This window comes from Enhydra lutris, unplaced genomic scaffold (genome assembly GCF_002288905.1).
Source record: "Enhydra lutris kenyoni isolate GAN:26980312 unplaced genomic scaffold, ASM228890v2 scaffoldscaffold88, whole genome shotgun sequence".
In the NCBI taxonomy this organism is placed as follows: Eukaryota; Metazoa; Chordata; class Mammalia; order Carnivora; family Mustelidae; genus Enhydra; species Enhydra lutris.
The window spans coordinates 1,277,697-1,298,218 of NW_019154172.1; the positions used below are offsets into that span (position 1 = coordinate 1,277,697).

The 20,522-nt window shown below is 40.8% G+C and overlaps 1 protein-coding gene and 1 pseudogene across 1 annotated transcript in view; both read left to right on the forward strand.

The window, feature by feature from the left end:
• Window positions 1-1,700: 1,700 nt before the first annotated feature.
• Window positions 1,701-2,771, forward strand: LOC111162079 (annotated as a pseudogene).
• An 11,963-nt stretch (window positions 2,772-14,734) lies between these two features.
• Window positions 14,735-20,522, forward strand: part of LOC111161990 (hornerin-like) — a 6,887-nt gene continuing 1,099 nt past the window's right edge. Inside the window, exons 1-3 of the mRNA XM_022526117.1 lie at window positions 14,735-14,884; window positions 16,835-18,546; window positions 18,619-20,489. Coding sequence (XP_022381825.1) covers window positions 14,747-14,884; window positions 16,835-18,546; window positions 18,619-20,489 — 3,721 coding nt within the window. The 5' untranslated portion in view covers window positions 14,735-14,746. The remainder of the gene's footprint in view (window positions 14,885-16,834; window positions 18,547-18,618; window positions 20,490-20,522) is intronic.

Genomic DNA, 20,522 nt, shown 5'->3' on the forward strand with positions numbered 1-20,522 from the left:
ATGAGATACCACCTCACACCAGTCAGAATGGCTAAAATGAACAAGTCAGGAAATGACAGATGCTGGCGAGGATGTGGAGAAAGGGGAACCCTCCTACACTGTTGGTGGGAATGCAAGCTGGTGCAACTACTCTGGAAAACAGCATGGAGTTTCCTCAAAGTGTTGAAAATAGAACTACCCTATGACCCAGCAAATGCACTACTGGGTATTTACCCTAAAGATACAAACGTAGTGATCTGAAGGGGCACGTGCACCCGAATGTTTATAGCAGCAATGTCTACAATAGCCAAATTATGGAAAGAACCTAGATGTCCATCAACAGATGAATGGATAAAGAAGATGTGGTATATATACACAATGGAATACTATGCAGCCACCAAAAGAAATGAAATCTTGCCATTTGCAACAACGTGGATGGAGCTAGAGGGTATCATGCTTAGCGAAATAAGTCAACCGGAGAAAGACAACTATCATATGATCTCCCTGATATGAGGAAGTGGGGATGCAACATGGGGGGTTAAGGGGGTAGGAGAAGAATAAATGAAACAAGATGGGATTGGGAGGGAGACAAACCATAAGTGACTCTTAATCTCACAAAACAAACTGAGGGTTGCTGGGGGGAGGGGGGTTGGGAGAAGGGGGGTGGGGTTATGGACATTGGGGAGGGTATGTGCTATGGTGAATGCTGTGAAGTGTGTAAACTGGGCGATTCACAGACCTGTACCCCTGGGGATAAAAATATATGTTTATAAAAAATAAAAAAATTTAAAAAAAAAAAAGAAAGACTAATTAGAAAGCTGCTGGAAGCAGTCAACAAGCAAGGTGTCCAGGGCCAGGATAAATCCAGCTGAGGACAGGGGGACTTAGAACTAGGAGACAAGTCTGGGTAGGACTGACAGAATAGGAGGTGATGGTCAACTGAGTGTGAGGGTGAAAAATGAGGAGAAATAAAGAATGACTGCAGAGTTCCTAGCCTATGAACTCAAGAAGGGTGATGTCACTGATATGTGATAGAAGAAAAAATACTGCAGGAGGACACTTTATCATGCATTCAGTTTGAACATCTTAGGTTTAAGATGACAGGGATATTTAAGTATACAAATGGAGAGATGATATAGGCAGTGACATATAAAGGTCTAGAGGTATAAAGTCCAAGGTTGAGAATATCCTGAAAAGAGACAGTGTGGTTTTATAAGAGTGAACACACTGTATATAGCATACATGTGATATTCCAGGGTAATAAACATTATTTTTTAAAAAGTAGACCCCTGGGGCGCCTGGGTGGCTCAGTGGGTTAAAGCCTCTGCCTTCGGCTCAGGTCATGATCCCAGTGGTCCTTGGATCGAGCCCCGCATCAGGCTCTCTGCTCGGCAGGGAGCCTGCTTCCCCCTCTCTCTCTCTGCCTGCCTCTCTGACTGCTTGTGATCTCTGTCTGTCAAATAAATAAATAAAATCTTTGGGGAAAAAAAAAGTAGACCCCTCCCCAATATGAGATGATATAAATAAATTTTTTCACCTCCAACATCCTCTCTGTTCACATTCACCACAGTATCTCAAAGGCTACCAACAGTGATTCAGTTATCTCATAGGTAGGTTTCTTCAATACTCAGAGATGAAATTCATAATAACTAACCGGGTGACATTAAATCCTAGCTGAGCAGTCTCTTAAACTCTTCATCTCTTAGCCCCATAACTGGGGACACTCGCAGCTTGGCCCAGCTTCTTTCAAAATGTCTATTATTCACAAGATTCTCTGCAAGCTCAGCTTGGAGGGTGATCAACTTATCCCCCGAAGTGCATATGGGTCAGTCAAAGCACACACCAATTTTTGTGACAAGTGTGCTGTTCAGAACATTGAAAAGGCCATCAAAACCAAAAGTGTGGATGAGGTTGCCACTGTCAACATTTTGACCAACCACAGCAATGAACAAAGACAGTATATTGCCTTCACCTATGAGAGAAGGACCAAAAATGAACTTGCATCAGCAATGAAGTCAGCCTTTTCTGGGCACCTGGGGACCATGATTTGGAGCCTATTGAAAACAGCTTCTCAGTATGATGCTTCTGAGCTGAAGGCCTCCATGAAGGGGCTGGGGACTGAGCCCCCTCCTCATTGAGACCATCTGCTCAAAGACCAAACAGGAGCTTTAGGAAATTAACAGAGTCCACAAGGAAATGTACAAGACTGATCTGGAGAAAGACATCATTTCTCAACCATCTGGTGGCTTCTGCAAGCTGAGGGTTACCCTGGCAAAGGGTAGAAGAGCAGAGGATGGCTCTGTCATTGATTATGAACTGATTGACCAAGACACCTAGGATCTCTATGATGGCATGAAGAGAAAAGGAACTGATGTACCCAAGTGGATTAGCATCATGACCAAGCAAAGTTTGTGAAATTCCCAGAGAGTATTTGAAAGGTAAAGAGCTATAGCCCTTATGACATGCTGAAGAGTATCAATAAGGTCAAAGGAGACCTGGAAAATGCTTTCGTGAACCTGGTCCAGTGCATTCAGAACAAGTCCCTCTATTTTGCTGACTGAATGTATGACTCCATGAAAGGCAAGGGGACTCGCAATAAAGTATTGACTGAATCATGTGGACTCGCAATAAAGTCTTGACTGAATCATGTTCTCTCCCAGGAATTGGACATGTTGCAAATTAGGTCTGATTTCAATAAAAAGTATGGCAAGTGACTACACTACTGCATCCAGCAAGACCCCAAGCACAACTACCAGAAAGTGCTGATGTACCTGTGTGGTGAGGATGACTGAAGCCCAGAACAGCATGAGCATCCAGGAGTGGTTCTCCTTTCTTTCCAGCTAACAGTTATAGAAAATAGCCTATGACTAACAGTCCTCTTGTGCTCATCCTTGTGAAGATGGCATTAGCACTTCCCCCTCCTCATCCTTATTTCAGTTGCCTAAACATTGCCTGCCTCTCATGTCTAGTCTCTCCTTTTAGCCAAAGAAATGAACATTCCAAGGAGTTGGAAGTGAAATCTATGATGTAAAACACTTTGCCTCTTGTGTACTGTGTCATAAACAAATGAATAAACTGAAATTTTACTTTATAAACAAATAAAAAAGAAACAAAGAAACCTCTTCATCTCTCTTGGATTTCAGATTCCTCTAACATGGACATAGTCTACCACTCTCAGTTCAAGGATCACTGGGCAAATATATAGCAAGGATCTGTTAAGTCAATATGGAAGACACAAGACAGTTTAAGGGATGACAGATGTACACAAGGAAACTGTGATTCAAAAAGACCCATCTCTGAAATTTATTTTACACAGGACTAATGTCAATTTAATGTGGAATTTAAGAAACAAACAAATGAGGAAAGGGAAAACGAGAGAGAGAAAAAAGAAAACAAGAAACAGACTCAACTACAAAGAACAAACTGATGTTTACCAGAGGGAAGGTGAATGGGGGAGATGGGTTAAATAGGTGATGGGGATTAAAGAATATACTCATCATGATGAAAATAAAATAAATAATAAAATAAAAATAAAACTGGAAGTTGCTAACACAAGCAGAAATAAATGCTTGGAAAATAAACAATAAAGAAAGGTGGAGATTGGTAGATCAGAATATGATTATAAATAAATCAGACCATCTCATAAAAGGTGGTTCCTCCTGAGTATGTCTCTTTAGCTGATTGCTATAATATAGTTACTTTCTTGACCTTCAGTGTCCTGCCAGCTCCTCTGGTCCATATCCTACTTGCATCTTTGGTAAATGAGGTAAGAGGGAACCATCCAACTATTTCTACTCAGTGTAAAACAAGTATAAATCTAGAAATGTGCTCTAAGGCATAACACTACCAGATGCTTGGATAATTTTTCTTTATTTTAGGTCCTCTATTATCACAAGATGCTATATAAAGAGGAAATTGGGTACAGAGATGTGCCTTTTCTGAGATTGCTCTGCATTCTCTTGCATTGCTGCATTGTACAGCCCTAAGACATGGTAGGCCAAAAGAGGGTCAGCATTATTGATAGTATCTACTATGTTCAGAGAGCTTTATCTAAATATCATATAGCTCTTACTATGGAACAGATGAGTCATACTGCCTCCTGCACTGAATATAAAGATGAAGTAAATTCTTGTGTTCTCCTAGTCCTTTTAGATATATGTTAATTTAACCAAGTTTTCAAGGTGATAGAAGCTGATCTAAGATGACCAATTCTATGATTCTCTATTATCTAGATTGGTGATGGCTAAATTCTAATCCAGTTGCTCATCCAATTCTAATTTAATGATTCCTTTTATTCAGGTAATATTTATTGAATTCCAGCATTGAGTAAGGGCTTTGATACAAGCTAGAGATACAAAGATGAATAAGCTGTGGAGATACAGAAATTAATAAACTTCCCTCACAAAGACTATTCATCACATGAGATAATCCCATAAATGCCAACTATAATCTAGTATATTCCAAGCTACATGTAGAACAATGAACTAAGCATGCAAAGGAAACAATGTGGAACAATGTTCCAAGGAAAAATGAGGGACACTCTACAGAGATAAAAATATTCTGAGGGTTTTGAAGGGGCGGGGGGTGGGAGGTTGGGGGATCCAGGTGGTGGGTATTGGAGAGGGCACGGATTGCATGGAGCACTGGGTGTGGTGCAAAAATAATGAATACTGTTACGCTGAAAAATAAAAAAAATTTTTTAAAAATTCATTTGTTCATTGATGCAACAGGTATTAAGAAGTGCCTGCCTGCTATAAACTAGGCTTTATTCTAATTTTTGAGTTTACAGTAGAGGACAAGACAGACAAAATTACTCTCTCAGAGAGCTTACATATTCTGTAGAGGGAGACAGACACTAAACAAATTTCAAATGGTAATAAATGCTATAAATAAAATAAAGGTGTCAGCATGTCTAGTTACTTGTATGAGGTACCCTTTGAGCAGAGACTAGAATTACAAACAGAAGTCAGCAGAGCAGAAAACGAAAAACCAACAATCAAGTCAAAGATCAAGGTCCTCCTGAAGGTACGGGCTGAACAAACAGGACATTCTTTTGAACTGAAAAGTCAGTGTGTCTACAGCATGATCAATAAGGGGAGTAAAGGTATAAAATAAGATCAAAGAGGTTGATGGAGGTCGAATCACAAAGAAAATAATAGCAAGGAGTTTTTCTTCTGTTCTAAGTATGATGAAAAGCTGCTGGAGAGTTTTGACCAGGAAAGTAACACTCTTGACTTGCATGTTTAAAACTTCAGTCTGATTGTCATGTGTACAGCAGATTGTGAAACAAAGCAAGAATAAAGAGGAGACTAATTGCAATAGTCTTGATAATTCAGGGTCTCATGAAAGTCAGGCAACTGTTTGTGAAGAATCTGATTCCTTCTGTGGACCATCAAGATCAAGTATAAGAGAAAGATGAAGATCCTTCCATGAACACACAGGACACAGATCTAGAGAATCAGCCTGGACAGGGATAATGATCATCTGGGTGCAGAGCAAGCAGACATCAAAGATCCAGTTTTGTTCATCCAATCAGGCCAGGGAGAGTGAAGGACAATCAGAAGATTCAGAGAGAGCATAAGCACCAACTCATGGATAGTGGATGTAAACATGTGAAATATAGGTCTAGCACAGAGGAAGACAAGGAGATAGGGCCATACAGTCAGAATTTCACTGGGGCCAAAAAGCCACTCGTGGACCGTCAGGATTCAACCCAATAAGCAGCTTCTCACTAGGGGCAGATAGGAAAGTACACTAGATATTGAGGATCTCATCATGACTAGAAATCCACTAAAGGAGATGGATCCACCAATGAGGAATTTAGGCCTGGCACAACAGGACGATGTGTCAAGCCACCAACAATCAGAAAAGAGCTCCAGATACTCAGGGTCAGCTTATAGACAAACTTTATCTACACATTCTGACACTAGTAAAAAATAGTGTGGATACAGTTATTGCCAGTTTAGAGGTAATGAAGGAGATTCAAATAGAGAGTTAACATCACCTCATGGACAGTCTGAGGAGAGTCACAGACAACTGGAACTTAGTAAGATAAGCCAAAAAGTATCCATCCATGAATATCCTGAAGACAAAGCATGAAATTCAGGGTCTAGTCATAAATGGATGATGTCAACTCACGAGCAGTAGGAATCCAATACCAAGAGAATAATTTATACAGTAAATTTCTCCTCAGGAACAAATTAGTCATAATTATAATCAGGAAGGAGATCCTACACTCAGAAGCCAGACAATTCAAACCCAAGAGGAATTTGGGTCTAATACTATCCAGATGGTAGCATAAACAAAAGCACAGATAGGGTTATAGCTACAAACACATCAATTATGAAAGTGCTATATATGACTATAGATGGTGTAAAAACAATAGAAACTCAGCCTTTATTCCAGTACACTGAAATCTGGAAATAGAAGTACAAATAAGCTAGTCTTGAACAGACAAAGTCTACCTCTGATCATTCAGAGTCTAGGGTAACTTTGGATACTCAAGGATAAGCAATAAATTTAATTTGACACTATGGTCAGTCTAGATATAACATAGGTAGAAGGCCACCAACTACTTACAGCCAGTCCCCTGAATGATAGATAATTAGAATCCTTTCATTTTTTGTCTATGTCTTCCTCTCATGATCCATCAACCATTTCAACTAGAAAACAGGCATCCAGCAATGTCCCTTCCAGTGACTCTGAAGTTCAGTCAGGATATTCAAATAGAAAATGCACATCTACTAGTAGACAGATGACTTCTGACCATGAAGGACCAGGATTCAACTCAATGACATTGGAAGACAGAGATAAAGTAATATCCACTCAAGTGACATATATATGACATACACACACACACACACACACACACACACATACACATATACACACACATATGTATATATATACACACACACAATCAGCTCAAGTTCAGTACAAATAGGAAGATAGGATGATATGTCCAATCTCCAGGTGATCTTGGTATGAACAAAGGCAATCAAGTTCATAAAAGTGGGGACACCTAGGTGGCTCAGTCAGTTAAGTATCTGCCTTTGGCTCAGGTCATGATTGCAGAGTCCTGGGATTGAGTCCCAAATCAGGTTCCTTGCTGAGCGGGGAGCCTGCTTCTCCCTCTGCCTACCACTCCGACTGCTTGTGCCCTCTCTCTCTCTCTCTCTCTGACAAATAAATTAATTAAATCTTTAAAAGAAATCTTTTTTCACAAAAGTGGTGATCACATCTCCAGTTCTTACCAATCTGGTGAGAGCAAAGGCCCAAAAAGAATAGGAGAATACAGCATCACTAGTCACTTAGTACCAAAACCAAAGGACTCAGTGGAAGGTGTAGACAGGAATCTGGCCATAGTCAGCTGAGGGACAATGGAAGGTACAGATAGAATGAAGATATTTATCAGGATGGAAGCTCTGAGACAACAGGTAACAAAGGAAGTAAGCAAAAAACAAAATTTGACTATTTTTTGTACCAACATTCCACTCTATTAATACATCCATGAACAAAGGGATCATTATCTTAAGACACCAACAGAAGAGGAACTAAATGAAGATAAGAAGAAAAACATAAAGCACAGGAATTTATTGTAAAAACTGTTTTTGAGGACAATTATGTCTCCTTTTCTTTAAATATGTAAATCTACTTTAATCCTTCAAATTAATCTTATTTTAAAAGATAGTGTATATTTGTCCTCTTCAGTTAGCATATGTTAGCAGTGTAAGTTTAAATCTTAATAATATTATAAGAAATTTTGTTATGTGAGATTCATTAGAGTGTTAAAGATGAGAGTTCAAGTTCTAACATTTCTGCAAATTTTGATATAACACATGACTCTTTAAGGTGATGTTTTAGGTGTTACAGCATCATCACATTACTGTGACAGCAATTCCTTTGAGTTTATAGACCAAGCATCCAAGTCTCTGGTATCAGACTATGCATAAAAATTGCCAATAAAAATTTATGAACAATATGTCTTGCCTCTTTTCTGTTCCATTACCCAACTTTATAAATGGTAAGACTGGAAACTGATCCAAAAATGCAGAGAACTAATGACAGAACTGTGGAGAACAAAAACATTTAAGTGCTGCCCTAGGAAGAGGAGCCCTCAAAAAAGCCTGGAAGAGTCTGTGAAAATCAGATTGTGAAATGTTGAAAAGTAAATGGAAGGTGATAGGTGCTCAGTGTTCTTTTAAGGAGTTAGGTTATGAAGGAGTAGAAAGAGTTAGATGATGGGAATAAATTAATGACAATTTATCATCTCTCCCCTCACCTCAATCCTTCTCTTTCTCTTTTATTGCTTTTCCTAATGTGTACACCACCATACAGTCATCCAAGCTGGAGCCTTGTTACATCCATTCCCTTGCCCCTCACCTGACTGAGCTTCCTTGTTCACTTCATCTCCTTATGGTCAAGCATTATCATAGCAGTGAGTCATATCTTGTCTCTCCTCTGTTCAAAACCCTGCAAAATAATAAGGTGACTATGCAGTGTGTTAGAAATATGTGCCAAAAGGAGTGGTCAAGGTAGGCCTTATTGAGAAGGTGATACTTGACAAGAACCTAAGGGACATAAATGATAAAACCAAGTGAATATTTTGGAAGAAAGCATTCCTGAAAACAGTCCTAAGGAAAGAGTATGCCTGGAGGTTTGGGGGAATTACAAGGAAGCAGTATGGCTTCAGCAGAGTCTCCTCCTATGGAGGAGAGAAAGTCAAAGGGGAAATAGGGCCTAATCAGTTTCATACTTATCACAATCACACTAAAGTATCCAACCCTCTTTGAAAGAGAGAGAGAGAAACCAAGAAACAGAAACAGACTCTTAACTATAGAGAACACACTGGTGGTTACCAGAGGAGAGAGGGTGGGGTTTGGGTGAAATAGGTGATGGGGATTAAGGAGTGCACTTGTCATGATGAGCACTGGGTGATATATGGAAGTGTTGAATCACTATATTGTACACATCAAACTAATATTACACTAAATGTTAACTAACCAGAATTTATTTTTTTATTTTTTCAGTGTCCCAAGATTCATTCATTGTTTATTAATTAGAATTTAAATAAAAACTTTTTTTAATTTATTAATTTATTTTCAGCATAACAGTATTCATTGTTTTTGCACCACACCCAGTGCTCCATGCTTCCTCCTCTTTCTCTGCCTCCCTCTCTGCCTACTTGTGATCTCTGTCAAATAAAGAAAAAAAAATTTTTTTTAAATAAATACTTTTAAAAAATATCCCTCCCTCTCTTTGTCTCTCTGTCTCTCCCTCTCTCTGTCTCTTTCTCTCTCTCTCTCTCTCTCTCTCTCTCTCTCTCACACACACACACATACACACACACACACACAAAGGCTCTAGACTGACCTCCAACAACCAAGAGCTCTATGTCTTAGCTCTTCCCTTCCTATACCTGAAGCTCAGCTGTCACCCTAATATCGCCCATGCTAACAGGCGATAGTTGGAGGGTCCCTGAGGAGCACTTCCATCTTTCTCCTCCCACTATTTGCTATGATGGACCAGGCCTACATGCGGAAAGCCTCAGGTAGGCAGCAACAAGAGATACAGACTGTGAATGGTCATCCCAGTAAGAGCATCAAAAGGCAAATTAATAAGATGAACAGACACTAGAGAAAAATATTGGCAGACTAAATTAGAGGATACAAGTAATAATGAGTTCTGGGTTCCCAGCATCTGGAGCACTTTTTAGAACTTGGAGGGGCAAAGGGAAAATACTAACAAGAGAAAGAAATAATTGTAGAGGAAGACCAATACTCTAGCAGAGTATGTTTCAGGACCTAGGGCTGGAGCTAAAAGATACATCACCATGCCTACCCTGCTCCCTAGAGAATAGATACTGAGCTATAAAATTATATCACATTTATTTTTTATTTTTTGATATAAGAGAAAAATGACCCTTGTACCTAGAAAGAAGAATATGGAGGGAAACACCAACTGACAAGTTTTAGCTAACTTCTTTTGACTTCCCTTAACCCAAAGTCATGAGCATCAACATTCTCTGTTTGTTATGTCCCTGGTTTTTGGTTTTTTTTTTAAGATTATTTATTTATTTATTTATTTGACAGGCAGAAATCACAAGTAGGCAGAAAGGCAGGCAGAGAGAGAGGAGGAAGCAGGCTCCCTGCCACATAGAGAGCCCGATGCGGGGCTCGATCCCAGGACCCTGGGATCATGACCTGAGCCGAAGGCAGAGGCTTTAACCCACTGAGCTACCCAGGCGCCCTGTCCCTAGTTTTCATGTAGTTTCCTCATTCATAAAGACTAAGCTATGAAGAATTTCCAGGAACTGCATGGGGGATATGAGGGGAGAGGAAAGAAATGGCAGGGAGGAAAACACTTTCTGTAGCTTTTTCCTAAGACCCAGCAGATGGTGCTATGAGAACATTGCCTTCTGGACAAGCGTGAAAGTGAGTGCCCTGGGGCAGAAAGATAACTTCACTGTTTATCTTCACCAGTTTTGTTTCTTGGTGGTGGTTGTGGTGGTTGTGGTTGTGGTTGTTATTGTTTTGGGTCAAACACTTCATTCCTCAAGAACTCCCCTCCAAATTCTGCCTTTTCTAAGACATGAATAGTCCCATATTCCCTGGCTATTCCTAGGAAAAAGCATATTTGAGTGTGAATCTCATCTTCTCCATTTAATAACTAAGTGACTTAAAACAAGTTACATACTTTCTCTGAGCCTCAGTTTTATCATCTGCAAAATGGAGGTAAGAATCCTACATCATATAGTTGTGAGGATTAATAAAATGATGAACATAAGTGTGCAAAGCACTATGCTTGACATAAAGAGAAACATAATTTTCTTTCTTCTGCCTAAATGTGGAGGTACTAAAAAAAAACCTAGAATGTGACACATAGCATAAGAAATCTCTTTTCCCAAACACTGTCATCTCCAAGGGAAAACCATGAACTGATTTATGAAGGGGGAGTCTTCATGCCCACCCTTTTACTATGGAGCACATACTCTGGTAAAATCGTGATTCTCTGTTTGGGAAAGGATTTTTGTGATAATGTAGTCCAACTCTTACATTAGTAATATTCAAAAGGGAATGAAGAAGCCAAAACACACATTGAATATGCCTCTTGTTTTCAGGACATGAACCAGGAAATAGTACTCAACAAATCTCTGGTTGCTAACATTGGAAGGTATTCAGAAAATGTAGCTTTGAAATGGTTAAAACTTTCTATGATACATGGAAATTTTTTAATGCCCCCCACAATAAATTCAATTACTTTGCAAAGAGCTCAATGCATATTTAGTCAATTCATAGGTTAAAACTTCTTTACATAAAGTCAAAATTTACCTCTTTTTCAAGTGCCCAAAGGTCCCTTGTTCTGTTCCCTTTTCCTACCACCTCATGCACACTGACACTCACAAACAGACCTGCACATTGTCTCTTCCACTGGAGTTCATGGTTCTGCTGCCCCACACTTCCCAGCCCTTCTCTTCTATCTGGGACTCTCCTTTCCTGGGGAATCATCCTGACAAGAAAGTGTAGAGGAGAGTCAGGGTTCACATCCATCCATTGTGATATGTGAAATTAAGGTATTTAAACTGTCAGTAAGTCAGTGTCAATACATAAGTTTTACTGAAACACAGGCATGCTCACTTTTTTGCACATCATCTATGAATGCTTTCATGCTACCAGGCCACAGCTGAGTAGCTGCAAAAAAGACTGTCCCACAAAGCCTAAAATATGTACTATCTAGCCCTTTACAGACGAAGTTTGCCAACCCATCAATTAGGAGAACACTGGCTCCAAGAGCATGTTTCACCTAGAATAGTCTTCACCAACAACCCTCTTTTCCCTCTGTGGCAACAACTGTCTCTGGCAGGAAATTAGTCTTCACTCAGCAAACGCTACCTCCCCTGCATTCCCACAGTCTCAGTCACACCTTCAAAAAGCTCCCTCCTCTGATAGAAGCATGACAATCTGGCCCAAATCAGACATCTAGAGGAAACACAGCCACAAAATGGATACTGACTCTGCAGCCCTCTGGGTAGTTCTTAGAAGAAAACAGAGTCATAATGGTTGAATTTGGAATCATGTAATTTATCATTTACCAATAGTTACAACCACTCCTTCCCAAATCCTAATGACTATATTGCATAAGCTTCAAGTCTATGTGACTTCACTCAGCTTCAGTGACATTCGTGCTATACATACAATTCACAATGGATGAAATGCAGAGTAAGGTTGCAGGGATAATCAGAAAGCCACTTATTGATTCCCAAGCTCAAGATTCAGTTTCTATTCAGGTGAAATTATGTCCTCTGAAGTGAAGATGACAGGAGAGAGGGTAGACCCCAATCTTGTGAAAAAGTAGAAGTTGGCCAATGCTGAGTACTACAGACATGACCCTCACTCTTCTTTCAATTCAATATGACAAACATTTACTGGGAACTTTTATGTGCCAAGTAATGTGCTGAGTCCCCCAGTGACACAGGTAATAATGCCATTCCCTATTCTCAAGAAACTCACAGGATAGACGTGATAAAAACACATAGACAGATACATACGGTATACAGATGCATGTGTAAGAAAGGATATACACCAAATAACGAACAATAGCTATTTCTGGGTAGGAAGGTTACAGGTATTTTCATTTGCTTCGCTTTGCTTATCTGTGTTTTTTTTTTTAATTTTTTATATTAAACATTAATTACATAGTAAAATAATTTTAAAACATTTTACAATATAGTATGATTGATACTATAACAAAATTATGCATCAGGTACACAGTTATAACTCTCCTGAGTAATTCAAGAAATACTTCTTACATGATGTCTAAAGTAGGTTTTAAAAAATGAATAGCAGTGCACTAGGCAGATAATGAGGAAAGATATTCCAAGAAAAAAACATGAAATAGGACAGTATATTCAGGAAGGCTTAAGTATTAATTACTGGTGAAGCATAAAGAACAGGGAGAGAAGAGATAGGGCTAGAGAGAAGCCACAGCCCAGATCATGAATAACCTTGGATACCATGCTAAAGAGCATGGATTTCTTTCTAAGGTTATATAGTGGTTAAAATGAAAGCTACAGGGACGCCTGGGTGGCTCAGTTGGTTAAGCAGCTGCCTTCGGCTCAGGTCATGATCCTAGCGTCCTGGGATCGAGTCCCACATCAGGCTCCTTGCTCGGCGGGGAGCCTGCTTCTCCCTCTGCCTCTGCCTGCCATTCTGTCTGCCTGTGCTCGCTCACTCTCTCTCCCTCTCTGACAAATAAATAAATAAATAATCTAAAAAAAAAAAAATGAAAGCTACATTGATGAATGGCCACTAAGGTATAGTAAATAAGTTTAGGTAAAGAGACCAGAAGCCCTTTACGGTCATTATCAATTCAAGAGAAATGGTAATAATACCATGGGTAATAATATCATGGATGATACTTTAGCTGGAAATCCATATAAGAAAATAAAGCTTAAAATGAGAGAGTTTGACTGAATAATCCTTAAGGTTCCTTTTAAACACCAGATTCCATGATTCTTGGACATTTGGTCCCTGATGTTCCTGCACACATTCCATTCAACTCCAATTAAAGTCCATATAATTGGTTATCAATGCATTATGATAGACACTTTGTTGAATATGCCAAGAAGTCTTTCTGCAGTGTTCAGAGACTCTGGCAGGTGGGGCTGCTAATAGCCCAGATTTGGGAACTGCTAATGCAATCTCAGGTGAACAAGTAAGGAAGACAAACACCTGGGAGGTGGAGATGGAGGTGTAGGTGGAGCTGTGCTTATCTGGGAGTGAATCAGAACATCTCAAAGAGCAGCTCCTCCCTGAGATGGACCATTATTCGCTCTATAAAAAGGCCACCATCCTCAACTAGAAGCACCCTGTAAGCTATTCTAGTCTCCATCCTACTTGTTCCTCTGGTGAACTAGGTAAGTGAACAGGAGTGCTTTGGGCTATAAATTACAAGAATCCAGGATGTGTTCTAAGGCAAAGAGTCACTGGATACCAGGCTTCTTTTTAATGTACTTTGGGGACTTTGATATAATTTTAACTTTATTGAGAAGGAAAATAAAGAGATGACTGGGAATGATGGTACCTTCTTTCTTCAGGGTCATTTTCTTAAAGATGATGGGCTTTCAATTGTCACTTGGCAAGTTGCCCCTGGACTTCTGAGATTTTTTTCTCTGTTGTAAAATCAGTAAACCCTGAAAGTCAGTCCCTGTTTGGATAATTAAAACAGAAGTGGGACTGATAGCAGCTGCATCCAGCTCCATATCACCTAGGCCTGTAGTTTCCCACTTTGTGTACTTTCTCTGGCCTACAAGTTTTGAGAGTCTAGCTTAGCCACTGGAGTCAGGCATACCATGTGGATGATAGACCGGTCCCTCTTCAGTGATGGTTGGCACCTAAAGAGGAATTGAGGAAGTGGGTAGACTGGCACACCCAGAATTTCTCTAGCTCTAGAACAATGCTCATGAAATTATCCCTGGTAAAGGTGGGGAGCTCAAAACATAAAATCATTGCTCCTACATACATTCAGGAATGAAAATAAGATATAGATTCTGTTCCTACTTTCATCACTCTCTTGCTACATGGCTTGAACAAGTCTATCAACTCTGGATTGGTTCTTGATTTCAAAAGGATGAATTTAATGATGCCCAATTAATTCTGAACAACTATTACAAATGATTGGAACTATTTATGTATATAAGCAAGAAAAAGGAATAATATAAGGTGGGTCTCTCTCCTTTCTTTCCATTAGGTTAAATTTACAAAAAAAAATGCCTAAACTCCTAAAAAGTATCGTCACTGTCGTTGATCTTTTCTACCAATATGCCACCCGGGATGGGGAGTGTGACATGTTGAACAAGGCAGAACTGAAAGAACTTTTGGAAAATGAGTTTCATCAAATTCTGAAGGTAAGAACTCCAGGTCAGGACTGAAGACAGCTGCAATGCTTTTCTTCATCCCCTCCTACCTTTTTGTCACCTATGTCAAATTCCTACAGGACTCTCTCTACTTGGTAATAGAGAACAGGGTTTGGTAAAGGCTTGAAATATGATCAAAAGTTGACCCAAGTGGTTTCTAAAACATGACCAAGGGATGTGATCCTACTGAACAGACAAAATCCATAGATTATATAATATCCCATCTGTGTGAGTAATTCTTACGGAATAAAAAATTAAGATGGTTCTCAGAAAAAAAAAAGTAGGTAAAATTCATCTTCTTCCCTTTATTTGTCATTCTTCAGCCCATTCTGACCACTGCCCATTTCTGAGACTGCGACACTACAAGGCCTCTGAGTTCAGGAAGTTAGCATCTTACTCCTAAATCATGAAACTTGGTGACCACCATCTTAAAATGTCACCTCTGAAAAAAATATATATATTTGGGAGCTTAGATCTAGCTCTTCATTATATCCAGCTGCCTACGAAATATTTCTTATTTGGATTCCTAAGGGTGTAATTCAGTGTGTCAAATATTAAACCATTTCCCTCCAAACTCTATATATAGGATATATATAGGCTATAGTAAATATCCTATTTACCCAAGGCAGAAATCTGGTTCAGTTCATGGTTGCTTCTCTCAGCAAGCACCTCCATCCTCAACCTTTCATCTAATTCATCAATAGTCTCTCAAAACAGCCCATTTCTCTCCATCACTATTGCTAGTCCTCTGGATCATGTCACCTTCTATTTCTAATCTTAGTCATCATAAGTGCAAATCTAATCATTTCACAGCTCAATTCAAAGTCCTTCAAAAGCTGCCAGATCTTTTGGGGGGGCGGTTTGAGAAAGGAAGAGGGAGAGCACTCATTCCAGAGGTGAGGGGGGAAAAGAGGGAGGGGCTAGGCTCCATCTCACAACCTGGGATCATGACCTGAGCTGAAACCAAGAGTCAAATGCTTAACCGACTGAGCCACCCAGGTGCCCCAAAAGTTCACAGCTTCTAAAATAAATAAAGTCCAAAGTTCCTTTACACAACTTAAAATGCATGATCTGATCCCTATGTGTTTCTCCAGCAATATCCCCTGGCTATTGAGACTCAAAATTTAACAATCCTGAATATCTTTCAGTGCCTCATATGAGGCATGTATCCTCTAACCTCCAGCTTTGTTCATATTGTTCTTTCTTCCTGGAACAATCTTTTGCCCTCTCTCCCTCCTTTCCTAACCCTTCATTTGGCTAAGTCCAGCCCATACTTCAAAAGACATCACTTCCTCTCATTAACCTTCCTTGAACCCCCACTGGTTCTCTTATGGTGTACTTTCAAAAACATTATCACAATGCACTGTAATTTTAAGTTTGTGTGTCTATGCATTTTGTCAGAAAACAAACTTGTTCACTGCTTTATCCCTGCACTGAACCCAATGCTAAGCAGAGAGTAGGTGCACAATAAATCTTCATTAAATGAACTAATTAGTGAAGTAATAGCTGCGAAAATAAAGAAAATTCATATATAATTATATAATTATTCATATATAATATATATAATATTATTAAAATAATTTTATATAATTATGTTATATAAAATAATATAACAAATCATTCATATTTGACCTATTCTTTTTCATTTTTTTAAATTCCTATTTATAAATTAGCTAATCATATTTGACCATTTCTTACAAAATATAATTCATTCCTTTTCCCTAACATCTTCCATTTGCATCTTCTAGCAATTTCTCACTGCATTGTTTATTACCTATTTCTTTCTTTCTTTCTGCTCAGGATAGAGCAGTCCTGCCTAAAGGATTGGGTGGCTGAGCTCCACCTACGCCAGAATATCTGGCTACAGTCTTCTTTCAAATGGTTAGCTGGATATGTAGTCCATAGTGAAATAGCTGCCCCTTGTGTCTTATTCCTATACAGAATCCAGATGATCCAGACACTGTAGATATCATCATGCAAAATCTGGATCAAGACCGTGACAAGAAAGTGGACTTTACTGAGTATCTTCTGATGATATTTAAACTGGCTCAGGCTTGTAATAAAATCATCAGCAAAGATTACTGCGAAGCTTCAGGGTCAAAACAGAGAGACCACAATCACCAGCACCAAGAGGAAAAAAGTGAAACAAAAGAGGAGGAGAAAAGGCAAGGTCATTCAAGATCAAGTACAGGAGAGAATGATTCCAGGGTCTCCAGAAGAAGCAATAAACACAGGCCTGGGTCCAGCTCCAGAAGAATGGACCATCAAGGAGGCTTGTCAAGTTCAGAGCACAGGCAAAGCTCTGGGGAAAGAAGAAGAGAGTCAAGTTCAGGCCACTTCAAAGAGAGTAAGAAAAACAGGCATGGCTCTTATAAACAAGAGAGGTCTGAGAGTCATTCTTCTGGTCAGAGGCAACATAGAACCAATAAAAGTGGTCAATCTGGACTTAGTAGACAACGAAAATGGTCTACAAGCAATGAGGGATATGGGTCTGAATCAGGCCAGTCCATAAGCAAAGGCAAAAATCAGTCAAGCTCCTATGAGTCCTCTACTCAGAGAAAACATAGCAGCAGCTCTACTCATCAGTCAGGAGGTTATGGAAGACAAAATCATGGCTCTGTGTCAGGCCAGTCCTCTAATTATGGAAAATATGGACCTGGTTTTAATCAGTCTTCTAGTCAGAAATACCATGAATCTAGCTCAGGATCCAGTTTAGGTGAATCATCAAGCTGTGGACAACATGAATTTGGATCAGGTCAGTCCTCTGGCTATGAACAACATAGATCTGGCTCAGGTCAATCTTCTGGCTTTGGGCAACATGGATCTGGTTTAGGTCAATCTTCTAGTTATAGACAAAACAGTTCTACTTCAGGATGTTCATCAAGCTGTGGACACTATGGATCTGGCTCAAGTCAATCTTCTAGCCATAGCCAACACTGGTCCAGCTCAGGAGAGTCGTCTCACTATGGACAACATAGTTCTGGCTCAAGTCAATCTTCTGGCCACAGCCAACATGGGTCTGGCTCAAGAGAATCTTCTAGCAATGGACAACATAGGTCTGGCTCAAGTCCATCTTTTAGCCCCAGCCGACATGGATCGGGAACAGGCCAGTCCTCTGGCTTTGGGCAACATGGGTCAGGATCAGGTCAGTCTTCTAGCCATAGCCAACATAGGTCTGGATCAGGCCAGTCTTCCGGCTATGGACGACATAGATCTGGCTTAGGTCAGTCCTCTACATATGGTCATCAAGGATCTGGATCAGGTAAGTCTTCTGGCTTTGGGCAACATGAGTCTAGCTCAGGAGAGTCTTCTGGCACTGAGCATAGATCTGGCTTAGGTCAATCACCCAGCTCTGGACAGCATAAATCTGGATATGGTCAATCATCTAGCTATGGACAACATGGTTCTACTTTTGGGCAGTCATCAAGCTGTGGTCAACATGGATCTGGATCAGGACAGTCCTCTAGTTATGGCCAACATAGGTCTGGCTCAGGCCAGTCTTCTGGCTATGATCAACACAGATCTGGCTCTGGTCAGTCTTCTGAATATGGTCATCATAGATCTGGATCAAGTCAATCTTCTGGTTTTGGGCAACATGGGTCTAGCTCAGGTCATTCTTATGGCTTTGGGCAACATGAGTCTAGCTCAGGAGAGTCCTCTGGCACTGAACATGGATCTGACTTAAGTCACTCATCAAACTCTGGAAAGCATGAATCTGGATACAGTCAGTCTTCTAGCTATGGACAACATGGTTCTGCTTCTGGACAACAGTCATCAAGCTGTGGTCAACATGAATCTGGATCAGGCCAGTCTTCTGGCTATGGCCAACACAGAGCTACCTCAGGTCAGTCCTCTAGATATGGTTATCATGAGTCTGGATCAGGTCAGTATTCTGGCTTTGGGCAACATTGGTCTGGATCCAGCCATCATTCTAGCTATGGCCAGCCTGGGTCTGGATCAGGCCAGTCTTCTGGCTATGGTCAGCATGGGTCTGGCTCAGGACAGTCTTCTGGCCATGGTCAGTATGGTTCTGGCTCAGGTCAATCCTCTACCTATGGACAATATGGTTCTGCTTCAGGACAGACATCAAACTGTGATCAACATGAATCTGGATCAGGCCAGTCTTCTGGCTATGGGCAACAGAGATCGGGCTCAGGTCAGTTCTCTAGAAATGGTTATCATGAGTCTGGATCAGGTCAGTCTTCTGGCTATGGCCAACATGGGTCTGGATCCAGTCAGTCTTCTAGTTATGGCCAACATGGATCTGGATCAGCTCAGTCTTCTGGATTTGGGCAACATGGGTCTGGCTCAGGTCAGTCTTCTAGCTATGGTCACTGTAGGTCTCGACCAGGACAGTCTTCTGGCCATGGTCAGTATGGTTCTGGCTCAAGTCAATCCTCTAGATATGGACAATATGGTTCTGCTTCAGGACAGACATCAAGCTGTGGTCAACATGAATCTGGATCAGGCCAGTCTTCTGGCTATGGACAACAAAGATCAGGCTCTGGTCAGTCCTCTTGGTATGGTCATCATGGGTCTGGATCAGGTCAGTCTTCTGGCTTTGGGCAACATGAATCCAGCTCAGGAGAATCCTCTGGCAATGAACAGGGATCTGGCTTAGGTCAGTCATCAAGCTCTGGACAGCACAAACCTGGATGTAATCAGTCCTCTAACTATGGACAACATGGTTCTGCTTTTGGACAGTCATCAGGCAGTGGTCAACATGCATCTGGATCAGGCCAGTATTCAGGCTTTGGGCAACACTGGTCTGGATCAGGTCAGTTTTCTGGCTGTGGGCAACATGGGTCTGAATCTGGTCAGTCTTCTGGCTTTGGTCAACATAGCTCTGGATCAGGCCAATCTTCTGGCTATGGAGTATATGGGTCTGGATCCACTCCGTCTTCTAGTTATGGCCAACATGGGTCTGGGTCAGGTCAGTCTTCTGGCTTTGGGCAACATGGATCTGGCTCAGGTCAGTCTTTTAGCTATGGTCACCATAGGTCTCGATCAGGACAGTCTGCCGGCCATGGTCAGTATGGTTCTGGCTCAAGTCAATCCTCTAGCTATGGACAATATGGTTCTGCTCCAGGACAGACATCAAGCTGTGGTCAACATGCGTCTGGATCAGGACAGTCTTCTGGCTATGGCCAACATGGGTCTGGATCAAGTCAGTCTTCTAGTTATAGCCATCATGGGTCTGAATTAGGCCAGTCTCCTGGCTTTGGGCAACATGGGTCTGGATCCAGTCAGTCTTCTAGTTATGGCCAACATAGGTCTGGATCAAGCCAGTCTTCTGGCTTTGGGCAACATGGTTCTGGATCCAGCCAGTGTTCTAGTTATGGCCAAAATGGGTCTGGATCAGGTCAGTCTTCTGGCTTTGGGAAACATGGATCTGGCTCAGGTCAGTCTTCTAGCTATGGTCACCATAGGTCTCAATCAGGACAGTCTGCTGGCCATGGTAAGTGTGGTTCTGGCTCAGGTCAGTACTCTAGCTATGGACAATATGGTTCTGCTCCAGGACAGACATCAAGCTGTGGTCAACATGTGTCTGGATCAGGCCAGTCTTCTGGCTATGGCCAACATGGGTCTGGATCAAGTCAGTCTTCTAGTTATAGCCATCATGGGTCTG